Raw genomic sequence first — 26,594 nt, 5'->3', positions numbered from 1 at the left:
ATAACAGGAGCTACTACAGGGGCTATTATGTGTATAACCGGCGCTACTACAGGGGCTATTATGCGTATAACTGGCGCTACTACAGTGGCTATTATGTGTATTACCAGGGGACATTGGGGGTCATTCTGACCCGATCGCTCGCTGCAGCCGCTGCAACCAGAGGCAGCGACGATCAACTCCCGGCCAGCCCTGTGCTGGGCGTTCCCCAACATGTCAGGGAAGATGATCGTAGCTGTGCTAAATTTAGCACAGCTACGATCAACTCGGAATGACCCCCATTATGTGTATAAACAGCACTACTATGCGCAGGGTAATATGAATAAGATTGTGCTACTGTGTGGCGTAATTTGAAATGGGGGTACTAATGTGTGGCTACGCCCCTTCCTTGTGAGACCACACCCCTTTTTTGCAGCACGCTGTCCCTTTGTAAAATATGGGAGGGCACAAATTTATAGTTTGTAGGGGGGCGCCGCACACCCTAGCACCGGCCCTGCACAGAAGAGAACATTTCCACCATCCAGGGGTAGTAGCGGAGAAGAGTGCCCACTTCCATGCTAAATGGGAACATGAGTTAATCCTGCAGACCTGTGCAACCACAAGATTTCGTTGTGAAATAAGCTACACGGACACACAGGGGCATTTTTAGGGTTGTTTCTTGCCGTCCAGAATTCCGCACCACTATTTCCATTGTGCTAAATTTCACACCAGCTAAGTTGTGTCAGATATCACCTGGGTTGGGTCCGGGTGACCGGCAGTCGCGATCCTGGTGGTCAGCATCAGGATCCTGGCCGCCAAGATGCCGGCAGGGAGGTGAGCGCAACGAAGCCCCGTGCGGGTTCGCTGCGCTCATCACAGGTTCTATTCTCATTCTGTGGGTGTCGTGGACACCCACGAGTGGGAATAGCCCTGGGCCCGCTGCCGGCATTCTGGCGGCTGGGATCCCGGCGCTGGCATGCTGACCACCGTGATCCCGACCACCGGTCACCTGACTACATCTCGTGTAAACCTAGACATCTCATGGGATGTTTTTGTGTTCCGTTAGCATGCGCTTCAGATGAATAAGGTAGTTCCCCTGATATCGCCTTACTCTGATTACTAACACATAAAAGAAGCCAAACTTGTACAGAAATGGCTGAGGAAATTCCTTATGTAATACAGAACTTAATGGGGAAAAGGCTAAATGCCTGCAGAAGCCTTTATGTACAGAAGTAACCTACTTAAATTGTTTCATTTAAGATGTGTTTCCAACTCCACTTAAGTACATGAAAATGTTTATAAAAGAAAAATTCAAATGATCAAATTAAGCCTTAAATATTTTAGAGTTTAAGAGGCTTTGAACTATTGTGCTTTATCTGAAGTGCTTCTTATTCTATTCAAGTGCATCTGATGCTAATGCAGTTGAAAACTTCATTACTCTCATAAGGAGCACACTGTAGGAGCACTAGATGCGGTGTAACATGGCTACATATGGTTAACAAGAATTCAGATATGTGTCCTCATGTATTTCACTTGACTAAGAAAAAAGCTTTATATTTTATCAGGGACATGTTTACAAAAACAGAAATTAAATAGATAAGTAAATGGCATCAAGGGCCTGACCCTGAATCCGGTGTAAGCCCAAAAGCGGATGCATCAGACTGCGCCCACACCCACCATGCATATGCACCCTGACGGAGGATGTGAGAGTAGACGGTTCACTCTGTGAGTGGCCACTTCTCTCCGTCCATGAAACAGGTATTTCTGGGCAGCAACTGAGCAGTTATGTGAAGAAGGCAGAACATATCCTTTTTGTGGGAGTGTCATGAGGGTGTCATGGGCATGCAGCCAGATGACCGTACTTGTTTGGGGCGTGGGGATGGAGACTGGATGTCTGTTTCAGAGGGCGGTGGGACCATACAGATGAACAGATGCTCCAAATGCATAATAATCACAATATAATTTGTATGTATTATACAGTGCATCCGGAAAGTATTCACAGTGCTTCGCTTTTTCCCCATTTTGTTAAGTTACAGCCTTATTCCAAACTGGAATAAATTCATTTTTTCCCTCACAATTCTACACACAATACCCCATAATTACAACGAAAAAAAGTGTTACTGAGATTTTTGAAAATTTAGTAAAAATAAAAAACAAAGAAATCACACGTACATAAGTATTCACAGCCTTTGTTCAATACTTTATTGATGCACCTTTTGCAGCAATTACAGCCTCAAGTCTTTTTGAATATGATGCCACAAGCGGCACACCTATATTTGGGCAGTTTCTCCCATTCCTCTTTGCAGCACCTCTCAAGCTCTATCAGGATGAATGGGAAGCGTTGATGCACAGCCATTTTCAGATCTCTCCAGAGATGTTCAATCGGATTCAAGTCTCGGCTCTGGCTGGGCCACTCAAGGACATTCACAGAGTTGTCCTGAAGCCACTCCTTTGATATCTTGGCTGTGTGCTTAGGGTCGTTGTCCTTCTGAAAGATGAACCATCGCCCCAGTTTGAGGTCAAGAGTGCTCTGGAGCAGGTTTTCATCCAGGATGTCTCTGTACATTGCTGCATTCATCTTTCCCTCTATCCTGAGTAGTCTCCCAGTTTCTGCTGCTGAAAAACATCCCCACAGCAGGATGCTGCCACCACCATGCTTCACTGTAGGGATGGTATTGGCCTGGTGATGAGTGGTGCCTGGTTTCCTCCAAACATGACGCCTGGCATTCAGGGCCGTCTTAACAGCAGTGTAGGCCCCTGGGCACAGGAATGCACTGGGGCCCCTACCCATCCTCCAGCGGTAGGGGTGGGTGGTGCTATCAGCGGCAGCTTTGATGTCCCGTGGGTGGTAGGGGGTGTTTTATCTTTCGCTCAGCATGTAGGACCTGGAGCAGTAATTTCTGCTAATTAGTCCTTTACTGCACAGGTGGTGGAAGATGGGGTGAGAGGGAGAACACTAAACTGTAGAAGGGGGCATTGTGCTGAATGAAGGGGCCCTGGTACATGACTTCCAGGGTGGTAGGGGATGTTTAATACACATGGAAGGGGTGGATAGTGGACTGGGCTTAATATTCATCATTTTCTGGTGGGAGGGCAGCTTGCTTGACTGCAGATATCTCAAGTTCCTGGAAATAGATTTAGATTTGAATGGGCGGTACTGGGGACCTGGGGATCAGAGTTCAGGAGCCAGAGCAATCCACCAATGAAAATATAAAACTACATATTAGGCGTGTGTAGCTGGAGCAGGGACCAGCTGCTGGAAGGCTGATATCTCTGGTTCTAAGCATAATAGAGACAAGCTGCCAGTGTCCACCAAAAGTGGAGAGTCCAAGCTTTTGGAGCATACCCTCAGTAAAGTAAGACAGAACCTGAGATATCTGGCTGGGAAGAGCAATTAACAGGCTCGGATGGGGATCACTGCTTTGACATCGGATATCCCCGGTTCACCTAGGCTGATTTTCATAAATCTGGTACCCTTGGAAAGAGGGGACCCTCAGCTATAAGTCTAGGGCCCTTATACTCATGGGGCCCTTGGGTAAGTGCCCATTGAGCCCATACGAAAAGATGGCCCTGCTGGCATTCACGCTAAGAGTTCAATCTTTGTCTCGTCAGACCAGAGTATTTTGTTTCTCATGGTCTGAGAGTCCTTCAGGTGCATTTTGGCAAACTCCAGGCGGGCTGCCATGTGCTTTTTACTAAGGAGTGGCTTCCGTCTGGCCTCACTACCATACAGGCCTGATTGGTGGATTGCTGCAGAGATGGTTGTCCTTCAGGAAGGTTCTACTCTCTCCACAGAGGAATGCTGTAGCTCTGACAAAGTGACCATGGGGATCTTGGTCACCTCCCTAACTAGGGCCCTTCTCCCCCGTTCGCTCAGTTTAGACGGCCGGACAGCTCTAGGAAGAGTCCTGGTGGTTCAGAACCACTTCCATTTAAAAATGATGGATGCCCCTGTGCTCATTGGGACCTTTAAAGCAGCAGATATTTTTCTGTACCCTTCCCCAGACTCGTGCCACGAGACAATCTTGTCTCGGAGGTCTACAGACAATTCCTTTGACTTCATGCTTGGTTTGTGCTCAGATATGCACTGTCAAGTGTGGGTCCTTATACAGACAAGTGTGTGCCTTTCCAAATCATGTCCAATAAACTGAATTTACCACAGGTGGACTCCAACTAAGATGTAGGAACATCTCAAGGATGATCAGTGGAAACAGGATGCACCTGAGCTCAATTTTGAGCTTCATGGCAAAGGCTATGAATACTTATGTACATGTGATTTCTTGGTTTTTTATTTTTAATAAATTTGCTTTTGAAACTTTTTTCTTGTCATTATGGGGTCATTCATGTGTGTCGAATTTTGAGGGAAAAAATGAATGTATTCCAGTTTGGAATAAGGCTGTAACATAACAAAATAGGGAAAAAGTGAAGTGCTGTGAATACTTTCCGGATGCACTGTATCTTGTATTTCAACAAGCTAAACCTGCATTTCAGACACCAGTGTGTATGAAGCCTAATACGTCTCAAGTGTCTTATCTGCTGTGATTTTGCAAATAAGAAGCTGGTAATAAACACATAAACAATAACAATGAACCTAGGTTTTAGGTGTAGATGATTCAGACTGAAACATGACACACATAAGTACATAATAATCTACGTTAAGGTTATAGCATGACTAATTACCTTCCTCCACAGTGGAGTCCAACTGAGTTACTTTGATGACAAGTAAGTCCACTCTTTCCTGTAGGGAATTCATCCGCATGTAGAAACTGTTTGCTTCATTAAACAGCTCTCCAAAGATGTCCTCTGCGTGTCGGCCTACATCATGGGCAGGAGAATCAGCAATAAATACACCTACTCTGAATTTGGGTGTGGTATGGTATGCCGGCGGTCGGGCTCCCGGCGACCAGCATACCGGCGCCGGGAGGCCGACCGCTGGCTTACCGACAGTGTGTCGAGCACAAATGAGCCCCTTGCGGGCTCGCTGCGCTCGCCACGCTGCGGGCACGGTGGCGCACCACGCTATTTTATTCTCCCTCCAGGGGGGTCGTGGACCCCCACGAGGGAGAATAAGTGTCAGTATGCCGGTTGTCGGGATTCCGGCGCCGGTATACTGTGCGCTGGGATCCCGACAGCCAGCATACTGAAGAACACCCCTGAATTTATGTACAGTACAAGCTACTACTGTCACCTCTGGCTAATCAAGTCACATAGTTTTAAATCAATATTAAGACCAATGTTATAGGATCTGGCTTATTAGCAGTCAGTCATTCCTAATATTGATATATTGTATTATTAATTTATTATAAGTGCATTAAGTAGCCAGCGTAGCTCAATGAATGGGGAGCGTTTGTCTTATGCCAATTTTGTTATTAAATGATAAACACACAGTGACAGATTGAACTTTCAGACACCGGGACAACGACAATCTCAATCTTCTTATAATTGTATAGATATTCGGCAGCATTGATAGTAATTGGAGAAGTGCTAGTGTTTAGTGGAGCTGATCAGAACTAATAATAGACCGCTCTACCTCTGGCCAGCTGCTGTCACAACAAGCAGTGTCTGCAGTTACTAAGCAAGCTGCCACTTTCCATATTCTCTGAGCCTGAAATTTAAAGGGGAAGTGCATTTAATAACTTGCGTTTCCAGGAAGCAGCAGCTTTAGGAAGCCGCTATTAAGTAAATAAACCCCTGACTGATTTCTCCAGTTTCTACCTGTTGGTAAATTGAGAAAGGACTTTTCTTAACTTAATAAATAGACCCCTAGGTATATGTACAATTACTTTAATAAAATGCCATAACAAGTTATTCTGCTGTCCAAGAAGAGCATGTGTGCGCAAAAACACATAGAAAGTGGTCAATGCTGCCGAATATGTATGTATCAAAACTGTTAGGAAAAACACAAGGAAAAGGAAGCCAGTGTGGTTTGCAAAAGAAGTAGCAAATATTGTGAGAGCAAAAAAGTTGGATTTTAGGAAATATAAGCAGACACAAAATAATGAAGACAAAAAGATATATCTTGTTAGACAGAAGGAGACAAAGAAGGTAATCAGATGTGCAAAGGCACAAGCTGAGGAGAAAATGGCCCAGTCAGTGGGTAAAGGAGGCAAAACTTTTTTTAGGTATATAAGCGAAAGGAGAAAAACAAAAGGCGGAATTATAAAACTAAAGACGGACACTGGGAGTCTTGTTGAAGGAGACAATTTAATAGCAGATCATCTTAATGATTATTTTTGCTCAGTATTTACTACTGAAAGAGAGGGGAAGGGGCCACAGTTAAGTTGCAGGGATATTCAGGAAAATGAAACAAGTACATTTACAGAGGAGAAGGTCCTAACAGAACTCTCAAAGCTGAAAGTGGACAAATCTATGGGGCCAGATGGGATACATCCAAGGATACTAAAAGAACTTAAAGAGGTGCTGGTAGCACCATTGACAGAATTATTCAACCAGTCATTAGCTACAGGAGTAATTCCAGGGGACTGGAAAAGAGCAAACGTAGTCCCACTGCACAAAAGTGGAAGCAAGGAAGAGGCAAACAACTACAGACCAGTGAGTCTTACATCAGTAGTAGGGAAATTGATGGAAACACTCTTAAAAGAAAGAGTTGTAGATTATCTCAAATCTGGCAATTTACTGGATCCCAAACAGCATGGATTCACTGGGGGGAGATCATGTCAAACAAATCTTATTGACTTTTTTGATTGTGTGACCAAAGTGATGGATAAAGGTGGAGCCATGGATATAGCTTATCTAGACTTTAGTAAGGCTTTTGACACAGTTCCACATCGCAGACTGCTAAATAAACTTGAAAGTTTGGGATTGGATATTAGGATTATTGAATGGATAAGATCGTGGTTGAAGGTTAGAAAACAGAGAGTTGTGGTAAATGGAGTGCATTCATAGGAGGGAAATGTTACCAGTGGAGTACCCCAGGGATCTGTACTTGGACCAGTGCTTTTTAATATCTTTATTGGTGACATTGCAAATGGCATTAAAGGGAAAGTATGCCTTTTTGCAGATGACACAAAGGTATGCAACAGGGTAGACACACCAGGTGGGGTAAAACAAATGATTGAGGATCTAGGTAGACTGGTCAAGAGTCTGGCAATTACAGTTTAATGCCAAAAAATGCAAAAATAAGATTTTACTTACCGATAAATCTATTTCTCGGAGTCCGTAGTGGATGCTGGGGTTCCTGAAAGGACCATGGGGAATAGCGGCTCCGCAGGAGACAGGGCACAAAAAGTAAAGCTTTTCCGATCAGGTGGTGTGCACTGGCTCCTCCCCCTATGACCCTCCTCCAGACTCCAGTTAGGTACTGTGCCCGGACGAGCGTACACAATAAGGGAGGATTTTGAATCCCGGGTAAGACTCATACCAGCCACACCAATCACACCGTACAACTTGTGATCTAAACCCAGTTAACAGTATGATAACAGCGGAGCCTCTGAAAGATGGCTTCCTTTAACAATAACCCGAATTAGTTAACAATAACTATGTACAACTTATGCAGATAATCCGCACTTGGGATGGGCGCCCAGCATCCACTACGGACTCCGAGAAATAGATTTATCGGTAAGTAAAATCTTATTTTCTCTATCGTCCTAGTGGATGCTGGGGTTCCTGAAAGGACCATGGGGATTATACCAAAGCTCCCAAACGGGCGGGAGAGTGCGGATGACTCTGCAGCACCGAATGAGAGAACTCCAGGTCCTCCTTAGCCAGAGTATCAAATTTGTAAAATTTTACAAACGTGTTCTCCCCTGACCACGTAGCTGCTCGGCAAAGTTGTAATGCCGAGACCCCTCGGGCAGCCGCCCAAGATGAGCCCACCTTCCTTGTGGAGTGGGCCTTTACAGATTTAGGCTGTGGCAAGCCTGCCACAGAATGTGCAAGTTGGATTGTGCTACAGATCCAACGAGCAATCGTCTGCTTAGACGCAGGAGCACCCATCTTGTTGGGTGCATACAATATAAACAACGAGTCAGATTTTCTGACTCCAGCTGTCCTTGCAATATATATTTTTAATGCTCTGACAACGTCCAGTAACTTGGAGTCCTCCAAGTCACTTGTAGCCGCAGGCACTACAATAGGCTGGTTCAGATGAAATGCTGACACCACCTTAGGGAGAAAATGCGGACGAGTCCGCAGTTCTGCCCTGTCCGAATGGAAAATCAGATATGGGCTTTTGTAAGATAAAGCTGCCAATTCTGACACTCTCCTGGCAGAAGCCAGGGCTAGAAGCATGGTCACTTTCCATGTGAGATATTTCAAATCCACCTTTTTTAGTGGTTCAAACCAATGAGATTTTAGGAAGTCCAAAACCACATTTAGATCCCACGGTGCCACTGGAGGCACCACAGGAGGCTGAATATGCAGCACTCCCTTAACAAAGGTCTGGACTTCAGGGACTGAAGCCAATTCTTTTTGAAAGAAAATCGACAGGGCCGAAATTTGAACCTTAATAGATCCCAATTTGAGACCCATTGACAATCCTGATTGCAGGAAATGTAGGAATCGACCCAGTTGAAATTCCTCCGTCGGAGCACTCCGATCTTCGCACCACGCAACATATTTTCGCCAAATTCGGTGATAATGTTGCACGGTTACTTCCTTCCTTGCTTTAATCAAAGTAGGAATGACTTCTTCCGGCATGCCTCTTTCCTTTAGGATCCGGCGTTCAACCGCCATGCCGTCAAACGCAGCCGCGGTAAGTCTTGAAACAGACAGGGACCCTGCTGAAGCAAGTCCCTCCTTAGAGGTAGAGGCCACGGATCTTCCGTGATCATCTCTTGAAGTTCCGGGTACCAAGTCCTCCTTGGCCAATCCGGAACCACTAGTATCGTTCTTACGCCTCTTTGCCGTATAATTCTCAATACTTTTGGTATGAGAGGCAGAGGAGGAAACACATACACCGACTGGTACACCCAAGGCGTTACCAGCGCGTCCACAGCTATTGCCTGCGGATCTCTTGACCTGGCGCAATACCTGTCCAGTTTTTTGTTGAGGCGAGACGCCATCATGTCCACCATTGGTCTTTCCCAACGGGTTACCAGCATGTGGAAGACTTCTGGATGAAGTCCCCACTCTCCCGGGTGAAGATCGTGTCTGCTGAGGAAGTCTGCTTCCCAGTTGTCCACTCCCGGGATGAACACTGCTGACAGTGCTATCACATGATTCTCTGCCCAGCGAAGAATCCTTGCAGCTTCTGCCATTGCCCTCCTGCTTCTTGTGCCGCCCTGTCTGTTCACATGGGCGACTGCCGTGATGTTGTCCGACTGGATCAATACCGGTTTTCCCTGAAGCAGAGGTTCTGCCTGGTTTAGAGCATTGTATATTGCTCTTAGTTCCAGAATGTTTATGTGAAGAGACGTTTCCAGGCTCGTCCATACTCCCTGGAAGTTTCTTCCTTGTGTGACTGCTCCCCAGCCTCTCAGGCTGGCGTCCGTGGTCACCAGGATCCAATCCTGTATTCCGAATCTGCGGCCCTCCAATAGATGAGCACTCTGCAACCACCACAGAAGAGACACCCTTGTCCTTGGAGACAGGGTTATCCGTAGGTGCATCTGAAGATGCGACCCTGACCATTTGTCCAACAGATCCCTTTGGAAAATTCTTGCGTGGAATCTGCCGAATGGAATCGCTTCGTAAGAAGCCACCATTTTTCCCAGGACTCTTGTGCATTGATGTACAGACACCTTTCCTGGTTTTAGGAGGTTCCTGACAAGCTCGGATAACTCCTTGGCTTTTTCCTCCGGGAGAAAAACCTTTTTCTGAACCGTGTCCAGAATCATCCCTAGGAACAGCAGACGAGTTGTCGGCATTAACTGGGATTTTGGAATATTCAGAATCCACCCGTGCTGTTTTAGCACTTCTTGAGACAGTGCTAATCCCATCTCTAGCTGTTCTCTGGACCTCGCCCTTATTAGGAGATCGTCCAAGTATGGGATAATTAATACGCCTTTTCTTCGAAGAAGAATCATCATCTCGGCCATTACCTTTGTAAAGATCCGAGGTGCCGTGGACAATCCGAACGGCAGCGTCTGAAACTGATAGTGACAGTTTTGTACAACGAACCTGAGGTACCCCTGGTGTGAGGGGTAAATTGGAACGTGGAGATACGCATCCTTGATGTCCAAGGATACCATAAAGTCCCCCTCTTCCAGGTTCGCTATCACTGCTCTGAGTGACTCCATTTTGAACTTGAACTTCTTTATGTACAGGTTCAAGGACTTCAGATTTAGAATAGGCCTTACCGAGCCATCCGGCTTCGGTACCACAAAAAGAGTGGAATAATACCCCTTCCCTTGTTGCAGAAGAGGTACCTTGACTATCACCTGCTGAGAGTACAGCTTGTGAATGGCTTCCAACACCGTCTCCCTTTCGGAGGGGGACGTTGGTAAAGCAGACCTCAGGAAACGGCGAGGTGGATCTGTCTCTAATTCCAACCTGTATCCCTGAGATATTATCTGCAGGATCCAGGGATCTACTTGCGAGTGAGCCCACTGCGCGCTGTAATTTTTGAGACGACCGCCCACCGTCCCCGAGTCCGCTTGAGAAGCCCCAGCGTCATGCTGAGGCTTTTGTAGAAGCCGGGGAGGGCTTCTGATCCTGGGAAGGAGCTGCGTGTTGCTGTCTCTTCCCTCGACCTTTGCCTCGTGGCAAATATGAATAGCCCTTTGCTCTCTTATTTTTAAAGGAACGAAAGGGCTGCGGTTGAAAAGTCGGTGCCTTTTTCTGTTGGGGAGTGACTTGAGGTAGAAAGGTGGATTTCCCGGCTGTAGCCGTGGCCACCAAATCTGATAGACCGACTCCAAATAACTCCTCCCCCTTATACGGCAAAACTTCCATATGCCGTTTTGAATCCGCATCGCCTGTCCACTGTCGCGTCCATAAAGCTCTTCTGGCCGAAATGGACATAGCACTTACCCGTGATGCCAGTGTGCATATATCCCTCTGTGCATCACGCATATAAAGAAATGCATCCTTTATTTGTTCTAACGACAGTAAAATATTGTCCCTGTCCAGGGTATCAATATTTTCAATCAGGGATTCTGACCAAACTACCCCCGCACTGCCCATCCAGGCAGTTGCTACAGCTGGTCGTAGTATAACACCTGCATGTGTGTATATACTTTTTTGGATATTTTCCATCCTCCTATCTGATGGATCTTTAAGTGCGGCCGTCTCAGGAGAGGGTAACGCCACTTGTTTAGATAAGCGTGTTAGCGCCTTGTCCACCCTAGGAGGTGTTTCCCAGCGCTCCCTAACCTCTGGCGGGAAAGGGTATAATGCCAATAATTTCTTTGAAATTATCAGCTTTTTATCAGGGGCAACCCACGCTTCATTACACACGTCATTTAGTTCTTCTGATTCAGGAAAAACTATAGGTAGTTTTTTCATACCCCACATAATACCCTGTTTAGTGGTACCTGTAGTATCAGCTAAATGTAACGCCTCCTTCATTGCCAAAATCATATAACGTGTGGCCCTACTGGAAAATACGGTTGATTCGTCACCGTCACCACTGGAGTCATCGCCTGTGTCTGGGTCTGTGTCGACCGACTGAGGCAAAGGGCGTTTCACAGCCCCTGACGGTGTTTGAGTCGCCTGGACAGGCACTAATTGATTGTCCGGCCGTCTCATGTCGTCAAACGACTGCTTTAGCGTGTTGACACTATCCCGTAGTTCCATAAATAAAGGCATCCATTCTGGTGTCGACCCCCTAGGAGGTGACATCCCCATATTTGGCAATTGCTCCGCCTCCACACCAATATCGTCCTCATACATGTCGACACACACGTACCGACACACAGCAGACACACAGGGAATGCTCCTAATGAAGACAGGACCCACTAGCCCTTTGGGGAGACAGAGGGAGAGTTTGCCAGCACACACCAAAAGCGCTATATATATATCAGGGATAGCCTTATCATAAGTGCTCCCCTATAGCTGCTTTGTTATATAAAAATATCGCCATAAATTTGCCCCCCCTCTCTGTTTTACCCTGTTTCTGTAGTGCAGTGCAGGGGAGAGACCTGGGAGCCGTCCTGACCAGCGGAGCTGTGAGAGGAAATGGCGCCGTGTGCTGAGGAGATAGGCCCCGCCCCTTTTCCGGCGGGCTCGTCTCCCGCTATTTTGAGAAATCAGGCAGGGGTTAAATATCTCCATATAGCCTCTAGGGCTATATGTGAGGTATTTTTAGCCTTTATAGGTACTATTTTGCCTCCCAGGGCGCCCCCCTCCCAGCGCCCTGCACCCTCAGTGACTGCCGTGTGAAGTGTGCTGAGAGGAAAATGGCGCACAGCTGCAGTGCTGTGCGCTACCTTTAGAAGACTGCAGGAGTCTTCAGCCGCCGATTCTGGACCTCTTCTGTCTTCAGCATCTGCAAGGGGGCCGGCGGCGCGGCTCCGGTGACCATCCAGGCTGTACCTGTGATCGTCCCTCTGGAGCTTGATGTCCAGTAGCCAAGAAGCCAATCCATCCTGCACGCAGGTGAGTTGACTCCTTCTCCCCTCAGTCCCTCGCTGCAGTGATCCTGTTGCCAGCAGGAATCACTGTAACATAAAAAACCTAGCTAAACTTACTCTAAGCAGCTCTTTAGGAGAGCCACCTAGATTGCACCCTTCTCGGCCGGGCACAAAAATCTAACTGGAGTCTGGAGGAGGGTCATAGGGGGAGGAGCCAGTGCACACCACCTGATCGGAAAAGCTTTACTTTTTGTGCCCTGTCTCCTGCGGAGCCGCTATTCCCCATGGTCCTTTCAGGAACCCCAGCATCCACTAGGACGATAGAGAAATCATGCACTTGGGTCTCAAAAATCCTAAAGCTAAATACAGTATTAATGGCACTATACTGGAAACTACTGAGGAGGAAAGGGATCTAGGAGTCACTATTTCAGATGACTTAAAGGCAGGTAAGCAATGTAACAAGGCAATGAGGAAGGCTAGTCAGATGCTTGGCTGCATTGGGAGAGGAATCAGCAGCAGAAAGAAAGAAGTAATAATGCCACTGTATAGGTCATTGGTACGGCCTCATCTAGAATACTGTATTCAGTTCTGGAGGCCATATCTTCAAAAGGATATTAAAACATTAGAAACTGTACAAAGGAGGGCAACTAAAATGGTGCATGGCCTACATCACAAAACATACCCAGAAAGACTAAGAAATCTCAATATGTATAGTTTGGAGCAGAGAAGGGAAAGGGGGGACATGATAGAAACTTTCAAATATATCAAGGGTTTTAACAAAGTCGAGGAGGGAAACATTCTCCAAATGAAGAGAAGCAATAGGACACGAGGACATGCACTGAGACTGGAGGGGGGGAGGTTCAGGGGAAATTTGCGGAAAAATTATTTCACAGAAAGGGTAGTGGACAAGTGGAATAGCCTCCCATCAGAGGTGGTAGAGGCTAAGACAGTAGAGCAATTTAAACGTGCATGGGATAGTCATAAGGATATCCTTACAAAGAAATAAGGATCAAATAAGGTTAGAGATAAAAATAATATTAAAAAAAGAAAAAAAAAGGGGCAGACTAGATGGGCCAAGTGGTTCTTATCTGCCGACAAATTCTATGTTTCTATGTCATAATCAATTCCATAAGCACGAAAATTACTGATTATATGGTAGAAAGCAAAAAAAAATACGCTTTTAGTACCAGTCTATAAAACCACAGCCATCCAATCCATTACAATGTACACACAGATGATATTGTCTGCAGACATGTGGGTCATGTGGAGTGAAAACCACTAAGACTGAAGAGGCTCTGGACATGTAACCCCCATTGCTAGTTGGGAGAAGGTGGTTTCCAGCAAAGTGTACATTTGAGTACAGTTCCTCTTTAGTAAGTCTAATCTATGATAAAAAAAAAAGAATGACTATCTACTTTTATATAACATTCATACTGTAGAGTCTCAGCATCTATGTTATTGAAGACCTACAATCTCATTGTACGAACATGTGACATTTGGAAATAAATGCTAGAGGTTGCTGAAGATCTGCACCTCTGTACTAGCATGAGAATGGTATATGAATGCATTTACTTAGGCTGCCCAGCTGCTTGATGATCGCTGCCAGGGTGCTGTTGGTGACACACTCTAGCTCGCTGGTGACTCCATCTGGCACTATTCCCCGGCATAAATGCCGTGGTTCTATATTTCGCTTCACCAAAGGCATTTTTCCTGTAAGGCTCAACTGTGAGAAACATCAAAGGGCAACTGAAAAGACAATAAAAAGATATATGAGTTTTCCACCAACTGAATGGCAAATATATACAGTAAATAAATAGTAATGCCAGTACTTATTACAATCTAACAAAGCGCTGTGTAATGAACGATTAACAGCATAATTAATAATGATAAGAAACTCAAATTAACATATACTCCACATTAATGTTGGCTAATTGAATTAAACTCATACAATATTCGGTGTCTTCTTGGATCTTCTCTGAGATCGATCTTATTTGTGCGCATGCGCTGGTTAGTGGGGTTTAATAAATTTGCGCATGAGCAACAAAACTGAAAAACCGTCGATACGGACTGGAGCAGGAAGCACTGGGGACCAGGTACTTTTGTCACTCCTGCAGCAATAGCGGAGGCAGCAGCATCCACCTATGTTTCAGGGCCCATGTCTCCGCAAGCAATCCAAAATGTTGTTACTTATCGGACATGGGCATCGTTCCTTTGGAAAGTTCAGAGATCAGTGCCCATTCCTACCCCACATGTCGAGCTATGATAAGGGCAATGTATGCACACACTTGGATATTCTGTCTGCCATTAGGGAATGCTTAGCACTCCCTCTTTTTTGACATTGGGGGTAATTCCAAGTTGATCGCAGCAGGAAATTTTTTAGCAGTTGGCCAAAACCATGTGCACTGCAGGGGAGGCTGATATAACATGTACAGAGAGAGTTAGATTTGGGTGGGTTATTTTGTTTCTGTGCAGGGTAAATACTGGCTGCTTTATTTTTACACTGCAATTTAGATTGCAGATTGAACTCACCACACCCAAATCTATCTCTCTCTGCACATGTTATATCTGCCCCACCTGCAGGGCACGTGGTTTTGCCCAACTGCTAACAAATTTGATGCTGCGATCAACTCTGAATTCCCCCAAAATGAATGATCAACAGTTTCTGGGAGAGATCAGTGAAATATCTATTATCTGACATCAGGGCCGGCCCTAACCAATATGATGCCCTAGGCAAGATTTTGGCTGGTGCCCCCTAGCACCACCACTGGTTGCACCTCTTTCCCAGCACCATCACCCCTCACCCATAGCAGTCCTTATTTTGGTGTTTGTACCCCCTATATTTTAAATAGGAACAGTTCGCACATTTGGCGCACAGCCCAAAAAGGGTGTGTTTTTGCTGGCAAGGGGCATGGCCACACAATAGTAACCCCAATTCCAATTACGCCACACAGTACTGCAACTTTATTCACATTTCATCATGCGATAGTGTCCATAATTCATATTACATCCCACAGTAGTATTACTTTACCTTATAAACATTACTCCTTACAGTAGAGCCCCTTATTCACATAACATCAATTTGAATTGCTCCTTATTCACATTACACCACACCCTATTGCTCTTTATTCATATTAGATGACACAGTAGTGCCCTTTCTATACGCAACGCCACATAGTAGAGCACCCTATACACATAATGCCACACATTAGTAATGCATTTATACACATAATTCCACACAGTAATGCCCCTTACACATTATTAATGTCCTTATAAACATAATGTGCCTTACACATTATGACAACCTTTATTAATGCCCTTTGACACATAATGTCCCTTACATATATGTCGCACATTATTAATACCCTTATACACATAATGACACATAGTGCCCCCTACACATTTGCTGCACATTATTAGTGCCCCTATACACATAATGACACACATACAGTAGTACCCTGTTACACATATGCCACACATTATTAATGCCCTTATACACATAATGACACACATAGTGCCCCTTACACATGTGTTGCACATTATTAATGCATTTTTACATGACACACATAATGCTCCTTACACATATTCCGAACACTACTGCACAACCATCCCACTCACATGCACACAGCACTCACACTTCCACTAACACTGTGATCTCTGCCTCTGCTTGGATACAGATGTGTCCTCATAAATCTTGCCTCAATGCTAACGTCGGGCACCTTTTTTTATGAAAATGCATCTTATTTGCATTGCTATGTGGCTAGGATGCACAAGCAGATTCTGCTGATTAAAATGATATGCAGCATGCCTATATACTGTGTGAGACTGTGGCTGTATCTGCATATGAAATGCTATACAGAATATAGGCATGCCGCATATCATTTTAATCAGCAGAAGCTGCAGATGCCCCTAGGCATATCAAATGCCCTAGGCAATTGCCTAGTTTGCCTATAGCTATGGCCGGCTCTGTCTGACATTATACATCATATATACAAAGATTATAATGATGCTTAAAGTACAAAGAGCAATTCATAATTTGGTTATCCAGAAGCTCGTGTAGAATTGGGTTTTAAACACATTTTGCATTTTATCTTCAAGCAAAATGCGTCTTTTTATCCTGTGCATACATACTAAACAGACACACTTGTGCATACATACTAAACAGCCAGGCACACTTGTGCATACATACTAAACAGCCAGGCACACTTGTGCATACATAGTAAACAGCCAGGCACACTTGTGCATACATAGTAAACAGCCAGGCACACTTGTGCATACATAGTAAACAGCCAGGCACACTTGTGCATACATAGTAAACAGCCAGGCACACTTGTGCATACATAGTAAACAGCCAGGCACACTTGTGCATACATAGTAAACAGCCAGGCACACTTGTGCATACATACAGACTGTTGACCAATAGTGGTCGACCTAGACATTGTCGACCTAAGTGTGGTCGACCTAGAGACCGGATACCGTTGCTGACATGCCGCATTCTCCTATTAGCCTTTTCTTACACAAACTCACTAGGAAATGTTTTATTACTGTGAAGTCATTGCTCATTTCACCGTAATCCTTGAAATAGATTGCAGCAGCAGTATTCTGAGAATATTAGCATAATTGGGAGGGATTTAGAGGTATTCAGCAAATCAGAATCATCCATCGGTCGTTGTCATCATCATCACACACTTGTGCATACATAGTAAACAGCCAGGCACACTTGTGCATACATAGTAAACAGCCAGGCACACTTGTGCATACATACAGTACTAAACAGCCAGGCACATTTTACACTTATGAACAGAAGTGTAGACACTGCCAAAACCCAATAAGAGCGTCTCAAACGGAGTACCAAATAGATGCAGGTACCTGTTTTGGGTGCTCGACTCTTCCTGATGCAAGTGGCATGTCGCAAACAGATCATGATGATGATGCATACTTGCCTACCTGACCCACTCCATGAGGGAGAAAATGCTCTGTTCCTGGACTTTCCTGGTAATGTATAATCAATTACCTAGCTCACCACAGGTGATGGCAATCATACATTACCAGGAAAGTCCAGGAACAGAGCATTTTCTCCCTCATGGAGAGGGTCAGGTAGGCAAGTATGCATCATCATCATGATCTGTTTGTGACATGCCACTTGCATCAGGAAGAGTCGAGCACCCAAAACAGGTACCTGCATCTATTTGGTACTCCGTTTGAGACGCTCTTATTGGGTTTTGGCAGTGTCTACACTTCTGTTCATAAGTGTAAAATGTGCCTGGCTGTTTAGTACTGTATGTATGCACAAGTGTGCCTGGCTGTTTACTATGTATGCACAAGTGTGCCTGGCTGTTTACTATGTATGCACAAGTGTGCCTGGCTGTTTACTATGTATGCACAAGTGTGCCTGGCTGTTTACTATGTATGCACAAGTGTGCCTGGCTGTTAACTATGTATGCACAAGTGTGCCTGGCTGTTTAGTATGTATGCACAAGTGTGTGATGATGATGACAACGACCGATGGACGATTCTGATTTGCTGAATACCTCTAAATCCCTCCCAATTATGCTAATATTCTCAGAATACTGCTGCTGCAATCTATTTCAAGGATTACGGTGAAATGAACAATGACTTCACAGTAATAAAACATTTCCTAGTGAGTTTGTGTAAGAAAAGGCTAATAGGAGAATGCGGCATGTCAGCAACGGTATCCGGTCTCTAGGTCGACCACACTTAGGTCGACAATGTCTAGGTCGACCACTATTGGTCAACAGTAAGTAGGTCGACAGGGTTTCTAAGTCAATATGTTCTAGGTCGAGATGACAAAAAGTCGGCATGAGTTTTTCACCTTTTTTATTTTTGAACTTTTTCATGCTTTACGATCCACGTGAACTACAATTGGGAACGTTAACCTGTGCTGAGCGCAGCGAGGCACCTTGCCTGAAGCATGGCGAGTGAAGCGGTGCATTAACTGGGGTTCGTACGAGTACAAAGCGGATCGTTGCTGGGCGATGGATTTAACAAAGAATCCATTCGCAAAGCCGATCACAAGGCGATTGACAGGAGGAGGGCGTTTATGGGTGTCAACTGACCGTTTTCAGGGATTGGTTGGAAAAACGCAGGCGTTTCCAGGCGTTTGCAGGGCGGGTGTCTGATGTCAATTCCGTGCAAAAACAGGCTGAATTGATCGCAAGGGCTGAGTAAGTTCAGACCTACTCAGAAACTGCACAAAATGTTTTTGTACTGCTCGGCTGCACAGGTTCGCACACTTGCAAAGCGAAAATACACTCCCCTGTGGGTGGCGACTATGCGTTTGCACGGCTGCAAAAAGTTGCTAGCGAGCGATCAACTCGGAATGACCCCCAAAGTGTCCCCCTAATTAAAGCAGTAATCTAGTCACATTCTAGAACAATACTATATATTAATTCTTGCAATCTGATTGGCTCTCTTACACATACCTGTGCCACCTCTGCCTTTCACCACGTTTTCTCGAGGTGCCAACATCGCTTTCTGCAACAATTTATTATTTTAGTTTCTAATCTCCTTGGATATGCTCATGAGTTCATTACATGACTCCCAGTGTCCACTAGATGGCACCACAACAACAGAAATGCATTGGTGAGGGAGTTTCAGTGTGTAAAAAAAAAAAAGTACTTTGGCAAATATCAGCCATGGATCCAGTACTGTACAGAAATTCAGTTGTGTTATACAATCCTAAAAAAGGCACTTAAATACATATGGGACCATGCAAGCATTTAATTTATTAATGCCAAATGTATATTTCTCTTTAGCATTTAGCAGCGTATGATAATTACAATATCAGGATAATGGCATTATCTGCAAGTCCACAGATTTAAAGCAAATATTCTGTTTTGGCCAATGTTAATTATCAGTATCAGGTTGCTAGATATTCCAAGAAATATACTGTAACCCGCACATTCACATTTGTCATACTTTTATTACATCAATCACTAATCATCTATAATGAACTCTCCACAGTAGGTTCCGAGCCCTCATGACAATAATATTAGTACAAAGATATGTGACTATTTTCCTGTGTAGATTGCATTTTAGCGATCATTAATAGATGCAGCAAAACGGCACTTGTTTACTGCATGAAACCTTAGAACTTCATAAATATCGTTGCTGGCAATTACAGGGTGCTCAGAATCCTTCCACTAAAATAGAAAAAAATAAGGATGCACTTAGCACCTCCCAGTTGCATCTCTGCAGGAAAGCAAATTTCTAGGTACAATTCGAACAGTGCAGCAAGCCTAAAAACGCGGGTTTACCTCTGAAAATGCAGTTTACGAAGGTTTGGCCGCCTACCTTGCTTTCACAAAGCCAAGAAAAGCTATAGTGTGTACCCACTATGTCGTTGCCAATGGTGGTCATTCAGAGTTGATCGCAGCAGCAATTTTGTTAGCAGTTGGGCAAAACCATGTGCACTGCAGGGGGGGCAGATATAACATTTGCAGAGTGAGTTAGATTTGGGTGGGTTATTTTGTTTCTGTGCAGGGTAAATACTGGCTGCTTTATTTTTACACTGCAATTTAGATTTCAGTTTGAATACACCCGACCCAAATCTAACTCTCTCTGCACGTTATATCTGCCCCTCCTGCAGTGCACATGGTTTTGCCCAACTGCTAACAAAGTTCCTGCTGCGATCAACTCAGAATTACCCCCAATGTGCGCTCCCAAGTGTCGTTAGCGATATCTCTAATCAGTGCAATGCTGCAGACTGCTGTTATTCCAGCATACATTGTTAGAAAATGCCGATATGCATGCAGTAAGTGGTGGGATGCCACGAGGATTGATGCACCCCGCCCAATAAGCTTTAACCATATAAAACTGACACGTAATAAAGTCACTCCCAAAATCCAGGGCCTGATTCCCTGTAAAATCCTGGGAGGCCATACTGATATTCAAACTATTTTCAGTGATCCTGTATTTCAAGGGGCTGGGGATTGAGTCTAATACCAGTACCATAGTTGTTATATGCTGTGAGGTATAAACTGTGGGATATATTACAGGTACACACACTGCACTGCACCAGCACCTCTGTCGCTACATCTTCTCAGTTCCAGGTAAGACTCAGGGCCTAATTCATGTCTGTACGCACATCCCTACGCAGCTGCAAATCTTTAGGTTACGGTATATATTACACAGTCATATATTACAGGTACGCACCGCACTGCACCAGCACCTCTGTTACTACATCTTCTGAGTTCCAGGTAAGACTCAGGGCCTAATTCATGTCTGTACGCACATCCCTACGCAGCTGCAAATCTTTAGGTTACGGTATATATTACACAGTCATATATTACAGGTACGCACCGCACTGCACCAGCACCTCTGTTACTACATCTTCTGAGTTCCAGGTAAGACTCAGGGCCTAATTCATGTCTGTACGCACATCCCTACGCAGCTGCAAATATTTAGGTTACGGTATATATTACACAGTCATATATTACAGGTACGCACTGCACTGCACCAGCACCTCTGTCGCTACATCTTCTCAGTTCCAGGTAAGACTCAGGGCCTAATTCATGTCTGTACGCACATCCCTACGCAGCTGCAAATCTTTAGGTTACGGTATATATTACACAGTCATATATTACAGGTACGCACCGCACTGCACCAGCACCTCTGTTACTACATCTTCTGAGTTCCAGGTAAGACTCAGGGCCTAATTCATGTCTGTACGCACATGCCTACGCAGCTGCAAATGTTTAGGTTACGGCATATATTACACAGTCATATATTACAGGTACGCACCGCACTGCACCAGCACCTCTGTTACTACATCTTCTGAGTTCCAGGTAAGACTCAGGGCCTAATTCATGCCTGTACGCACATGCCTACGCAGCTGCAAATCTTTAGGTTACGGCATATATTACACAGTCATATATTACAGGTACGCACCGCACTGCACCAGCACCTCTGTTACTACATCTTCTGAGTTCCAGGTAAGACTCAGGGCCTAATTCATGTCTGTACGCACATCCCTACGCAGCTGCAAATCTTTAGGTTACGGTATATATTACACAGTCATATATTACAGGTACGCACCGCACTGCACCAGCACCTCTGTTACTACATCTTCTGAGTTCCAGGTAAGACTCAGGGCCTAATTCATGCCTGTACGCACATGCCTACGCAGCTGCAAATGTTTAGGTTACGGTATATATTACACAGTCATATATTACAGGTACGCACCGCACTGCACCAGCACCTCTGTTACTACATCTTCTGAGTTCCAGGTAAGACTCAGGGCCTAATTCATGTCTGTACGCACATGCCTACGCAGCTGCAAATGTTTAGGTTACGGCATATATTACACAGTCATATATTACAGGTACGCACCGCACTGCACCAGCACCTCTGTTACTACATCTTCTGAGTTCCAGGTAAGACTCAGGGCCTAATTCATGCCTGTACGCACATGCCTACGCAGCTGCAAATCTTTAGGTTACGGCATATATTACACAGTCATATATTACAGGTACGCACCGCACTGCACCAGCACCTCTGTTACTACATCTTCTGAGTTCCAGGTAAGACTCAGGGCCTAATTCATGTCTGTACGCACATGCCTACGCAGCTGCAAATCTTTAGGTTACGGTATATATTACACACACAGTCATATATTACAGGTACGCACCACACTGCACCAGCACCTCTGTTACTACATCTTCTGAGTTCCAGGTAAGACTCAGGGCCTAATTCATGTCTGTACGCACATCCCTACGCAGCTGCAAATCTTTAGGTTACGGTATATATTACACAGTCATATATTACAGGTACGCACCGCACTGCACCAGCACCTCTGTTACTACAGCTTCTGAGTTCCAGGTAAGACTCAGGGCCTAATTCACGCCTGTACGCAAATGTCCACGCATCTGCAAATCTTTAGGTTACGGTATATATTACACACACAGTCATATATTACAGGTACGCACCGCACTGCACCAGCACCTCTGTCACTACATCTTCTCAGTTCCAGGTAAGACTCAGGGCCTAATTCATGCCTGTACGCACATGCCTACGCAGCTGCAAATCTTTAGGTTACGGCATATATTACACAGTCATATATTACAGGTACGCACCGCACTGCACCAGCACCTCTGTTACTACATCTTCTGAGTTCCAGGTAAGACTCAGGGCCTAATTCATGTCTGTACGCACATGCCTACGCAGCTGCAAATCTTTAGGTTACGGTATATATTACACACACAGTCATATATTACAGGTACGCACCACACTGCACCAGCACCTCTGTTACTACATCTTCTGAGTTCCAGGTAAGACTCAGGGCCTAATTCATGTCTGTACGCACATGCCTACGCAGCTGCCAATCTTTAGGTTACGGTATATATTACACAGTCATATATTACAGGTACGCACCGCACTGCACCAGCACCTCTGTTACTACAGCTTCTGAGTTCCAGGTAAGACTCAGGGCCTAATTCACGCCTGTACGCAAATGTCCACGCATCTGCAAATCTTTAGGTTACGGTATATATTACACACACAGTCATATATTACAGGTACACACCGCACTGCACCAGCACCACTGTTACTACATCTTCTGAGTTCCAGGTAAGACTCAGGGCCTAATTCATGTCTGTATGCACATGCCTACACAGCTGCCAATCTTTAGGTTACGGCATATATTACACAGACATATATTACAGGTACGCACCGCACTGCACCTGCACCTCTGTTACTACTAGAGATGAGCGGGTTCGGTTTCTTTGAATCCGAACCCGCACGAACTTCACTTTTTTTTTCACGGGTCCGAGCGACTCGGATCTTCCCGCCTTGCTCGGTTAACCCGAGCGCGCCCGAACGTCATCATGACGCTGTCGGATTCTCGCGAGACTCGGATTCTATATAAGGAGCCGCGCGTCGCCGCCATTTTCACACGTGCATTGAGATTGATAGGGAGAGGACGTGGCTGGCGTCCTCTCCATTTAGATTAGATTTAGAAGAGAGAGAGAGAGAGAGATTGCTGTGATACTGTAGATTAGAAGAGAGTGCAGAGTGCAGACAGAGTTTAGTGACTGACGACCACAGTGACCAGTGACCACCAGAGACAGTGCAGTTGTTTGTTTTATTTAATATATCCGTTCTCTGCCTGAAAAAAACGATACACAGTCACACAGTGACTCAGTCTGTGTGCACTGCTCAGCCCAGTGTGCTGCACATCAATGTATTGTATATAAAGCTTATAATTGTGGGGGAGACTGGGGAGCACTGCAGGTTGTTATAGCAGGAGCCAGGAGTACATGATAAATAATATTATATTAAAATTAAACAGTGCACACTTTTGCTGCAGGAGTGCCACTGCCAGTGTGACTAGTGGTGACCAGTGCCTGACCACCAGTATATTAGTAGTATTGTATACTATCTCTTTATCAACCAGTCTATATTAGCAGCAGACACAGTACAGTGCGGTAGTTCACGGCTGTGGCTACCTCTGTGTCGGCACTCGGCAGGCAGTCCGTCCATCCATAATTGTATTATATACCACCTAACCGTGGTTTTTTTTTTCTTTCTTTATACCGTCGTCATAGTCATACTAGTTGTTACGAGTATACTACTATCTCTTTATCAACCAGTGTACAGTGCGGTAGTTCACGGCTGTGGCTACCTCTGTGTCGGAACTCGGCAGGCAGTCCGTCCATCCATAATTGTATTATAATATATACCACCTAACCGTGGTTTTTTTTTCGTTCTTTATACCGTCGTCATACTAGTTGTTACGAGTATACTATTATCTCTTTATCAACCAGTGTACAGTGCGGTAGTTCACGGCTGTGGCTACCTCTGTGTCGGAACTCGGCAGGCAGTCCGTCCATCCATAATTGTATTATAATATATACCACCTAACCGTGGTTTTTTTTTCGTTCTTTATACCGTCGTCATACTAGTTGTTACGAGTATACTACTATCTCTTTATCAACCAGTGTACAGTGCGGTAGTTCACGGCTGTGGCTACCTCTGTGTCGGCACTCGGCAGGCAGTCCGTCCAACCATAATTGTATTATATACCACCTAACCGTGGTTTTTTTTTCATTCTTTATACCGTCGTCATACTAGTTGTTACGAGTATACTACTATCTCTTTATCAACCAGTGTACAGTGCGGTAGTTCACGGCTGTGGCTACCTCTGTGTCGGCACTCGGCAGGCAGTCCGTCCAACCATAATTGTATTATATACCACCTAACCGTGGTTTTTTTTTCATTCTTTATACCGTCGTCATACTAGTTGTTACGAGTATACTACTATCTCTTTATCAACCAGTGTACAGTGCGGTAGTTCACGGCTGTGGCTACCTCTGTGTCGGCACTCGGCAGCCCGTCCATAATTGTATATACCAGTGACCTAACCGTGTTTTTTTTTTTCTTTCTTTATACATACATACTAGTTACGAGTATACTATCTCTTTATCAACCAGTCTATATATTAGCAGCAGACACAGTACAGTGCGGTAGTTCACGGCTGTGGCTACCTCTGTGTCGGCACTCGGCAGCCCGTCCATAATTGTATATACCAGTGACCTAACCGTGGTTTTTTTTTCTTTCTTTATACATACATACTAGTTACGAGTATACTATCTCTTTATCAACCAGTCTATATATTAGCAGCAGACACAGTACAGTGCGGTAGTTCACGGCTGTGGCTACCTCTGTGTCGGCACTCGGCAGCCCGTCCATAATTGTATATACCAGTGACCTAACCGTGGTTTTTTTTTCTTTCTTTATACATACATACTAGTTACGAGTATACTATCTCTTTATCAACCAGTCTATATATTAGCAGCAGACACAGTACAGTGCGGTAGTTCACGGCTGTGGCTACCTCTGTGTCGGCACTCGGCAGCCCGTCCATAATTGTATACTAGTATCCAATCCATCCATCTGCATTGTTTACCTGAGGTGCCTTTTAGTTGTGCCTATTAAAATATGGAGAACAAAAATGTTGAGGTTCCAAAATTAGGGAAAGATCAAGATCCACTTCCACCTCGTGCTGAAGCTGCTGCCACTAGTCATGGCCGAGACGATGAAATGCCAGCAACGTCGTCTGCCAAGGCCGATGCCCAATGGCATAGTACAGAGCATGTCAAAACCAAAACACCAAATATCAGTAAAAAAAGGACTCCAAAACCTAAAATAAAATTGTCGGAGGAGAAGCGTAAACTTGCCAATATGCCATTTACCACACGGAGTGGCAAGGAACGGCTGAGGCCCTGGCCTATGTTCATGGCTAGTGGTTCAGCTTCACATGAGGATGGAAGCACTCAGCCTCTCGCTAGAAAACTGAAAAGACTCAAGCTGGCAAAAGCACCGCAAAGAACTGTGCGTTCTTTGAAATCCCAAATCCACAAGGAGAGTCCAATTGTGTCGGTTGCGATGCCTGACCTTCCCAACACTGGACGTGAAGAGCATGCGCCTTCCACCATTTGCACGCCCCCTGCAAGTGCTGGAAGGAGCACCCGCAGTCCAGTTCCTGATAGTCAGATTGAAGATGTCAGTGTTGAAGTACACCAGGATGAGGAGGATATGGGTGTTGCTGGCGCTGGGGAGGAAATTGACCAGGAGGATTCTGATGGTGAGGTGGTTTGTTTAAGTCAGGCACCCGGGGAGACACCTGTTGTCCGTGGGAGGAATATGGCCGTTGACATGCCAGGTGAAAATACCAAAAAAATCAGCTCTTCGGTGTGGAGGTATTTCACCAGAAATGCGGACAACAGGTGTCAAGCCGTGTGTTCCCTTTGTCAAGCTGTAATAAGTAGGGGTAAGGACGTTAACCAACTCGGAACATCCTCCCTTATACGTCACCTGCAGCGCATTCATAATAAGTCAGTGACAAGTTCAAAAACTTTGGGTGACAGCGGAAGCAGTCCACTGACCAGTAAATCCCTTCCTCTTGTAACCAAGCTCACGCAAACCACCCTACCAACTCCCTCAGTGTCAATTTCCTCCTTCCCCAGGAATGCCAATAGTCCTGCAGGCCATGTCACTGGCAAGTCTGACGAGTCCTCTCCTGCCTGGGATTCCTCCGATGCATCCTTGCGTGTAACGCCTACTGCTGCTGGCGCTGCTGTTGTTGCCGCTGGGAGTCGATGGTCATCCCAGAGGGGAAGTCGTAAGCCC

General features: G+C 45.2%; 1 protein-coding gene across 2 annotated transcripts in view; it reads right to left on the bottom strand.

The window, feature by feature from the left end:
* LOC134948908 (actin-binding protein WASF3-like) overlaps nucleotides 1-26,594 on the bottom strand; it is a 251,169-nt gene that overhangs the window by 85,989 nt on the left and 138,586 nt on the right. For both annotated transcript variants that reach the window (XM_063937187.1, XM_063937188.1), the window contains exons 2-3: nucleotides 14,022-14,195; nucleotides 4,657-4,791 (exon numbers count right to left, since the gene is read on the bottom strand). In XM_063937187.1, the coding sequence (XP_063793257.1) occupies nucleotides 4,657-4,791; nucleotides 14,022-14,154 (268 nt within the window). In that variant the 5' untranslated portion in view covers nucleotides 14,155-14,195. The remainder of the gene's footprint in view (nucleotides 1-4,656; nucleotides 4,792-14,021; nucleotides 14,196-26,594) is intronic.

The sequence above is a fragment of the Pseudophryne corroboree genome, chromosome 8 (genome assembly GCF_028390025.1).
Source record: "Pseudophryne corroboree isolate aPseCor3 chromosome 8, aPseCor3.hap2, whole genome shotgun sequence".
Lineage (NCBI taxonomy): Eukaryota > Metazoa > Chordata > Amphibia > Anura > Myobatrachidae > Pseudophryne > Pseudophryne corroboree.
Note: the sequence above shows the minus strand (reverse complement) of the source record. Positions and strands in the feature narration are given on the sequence as shown.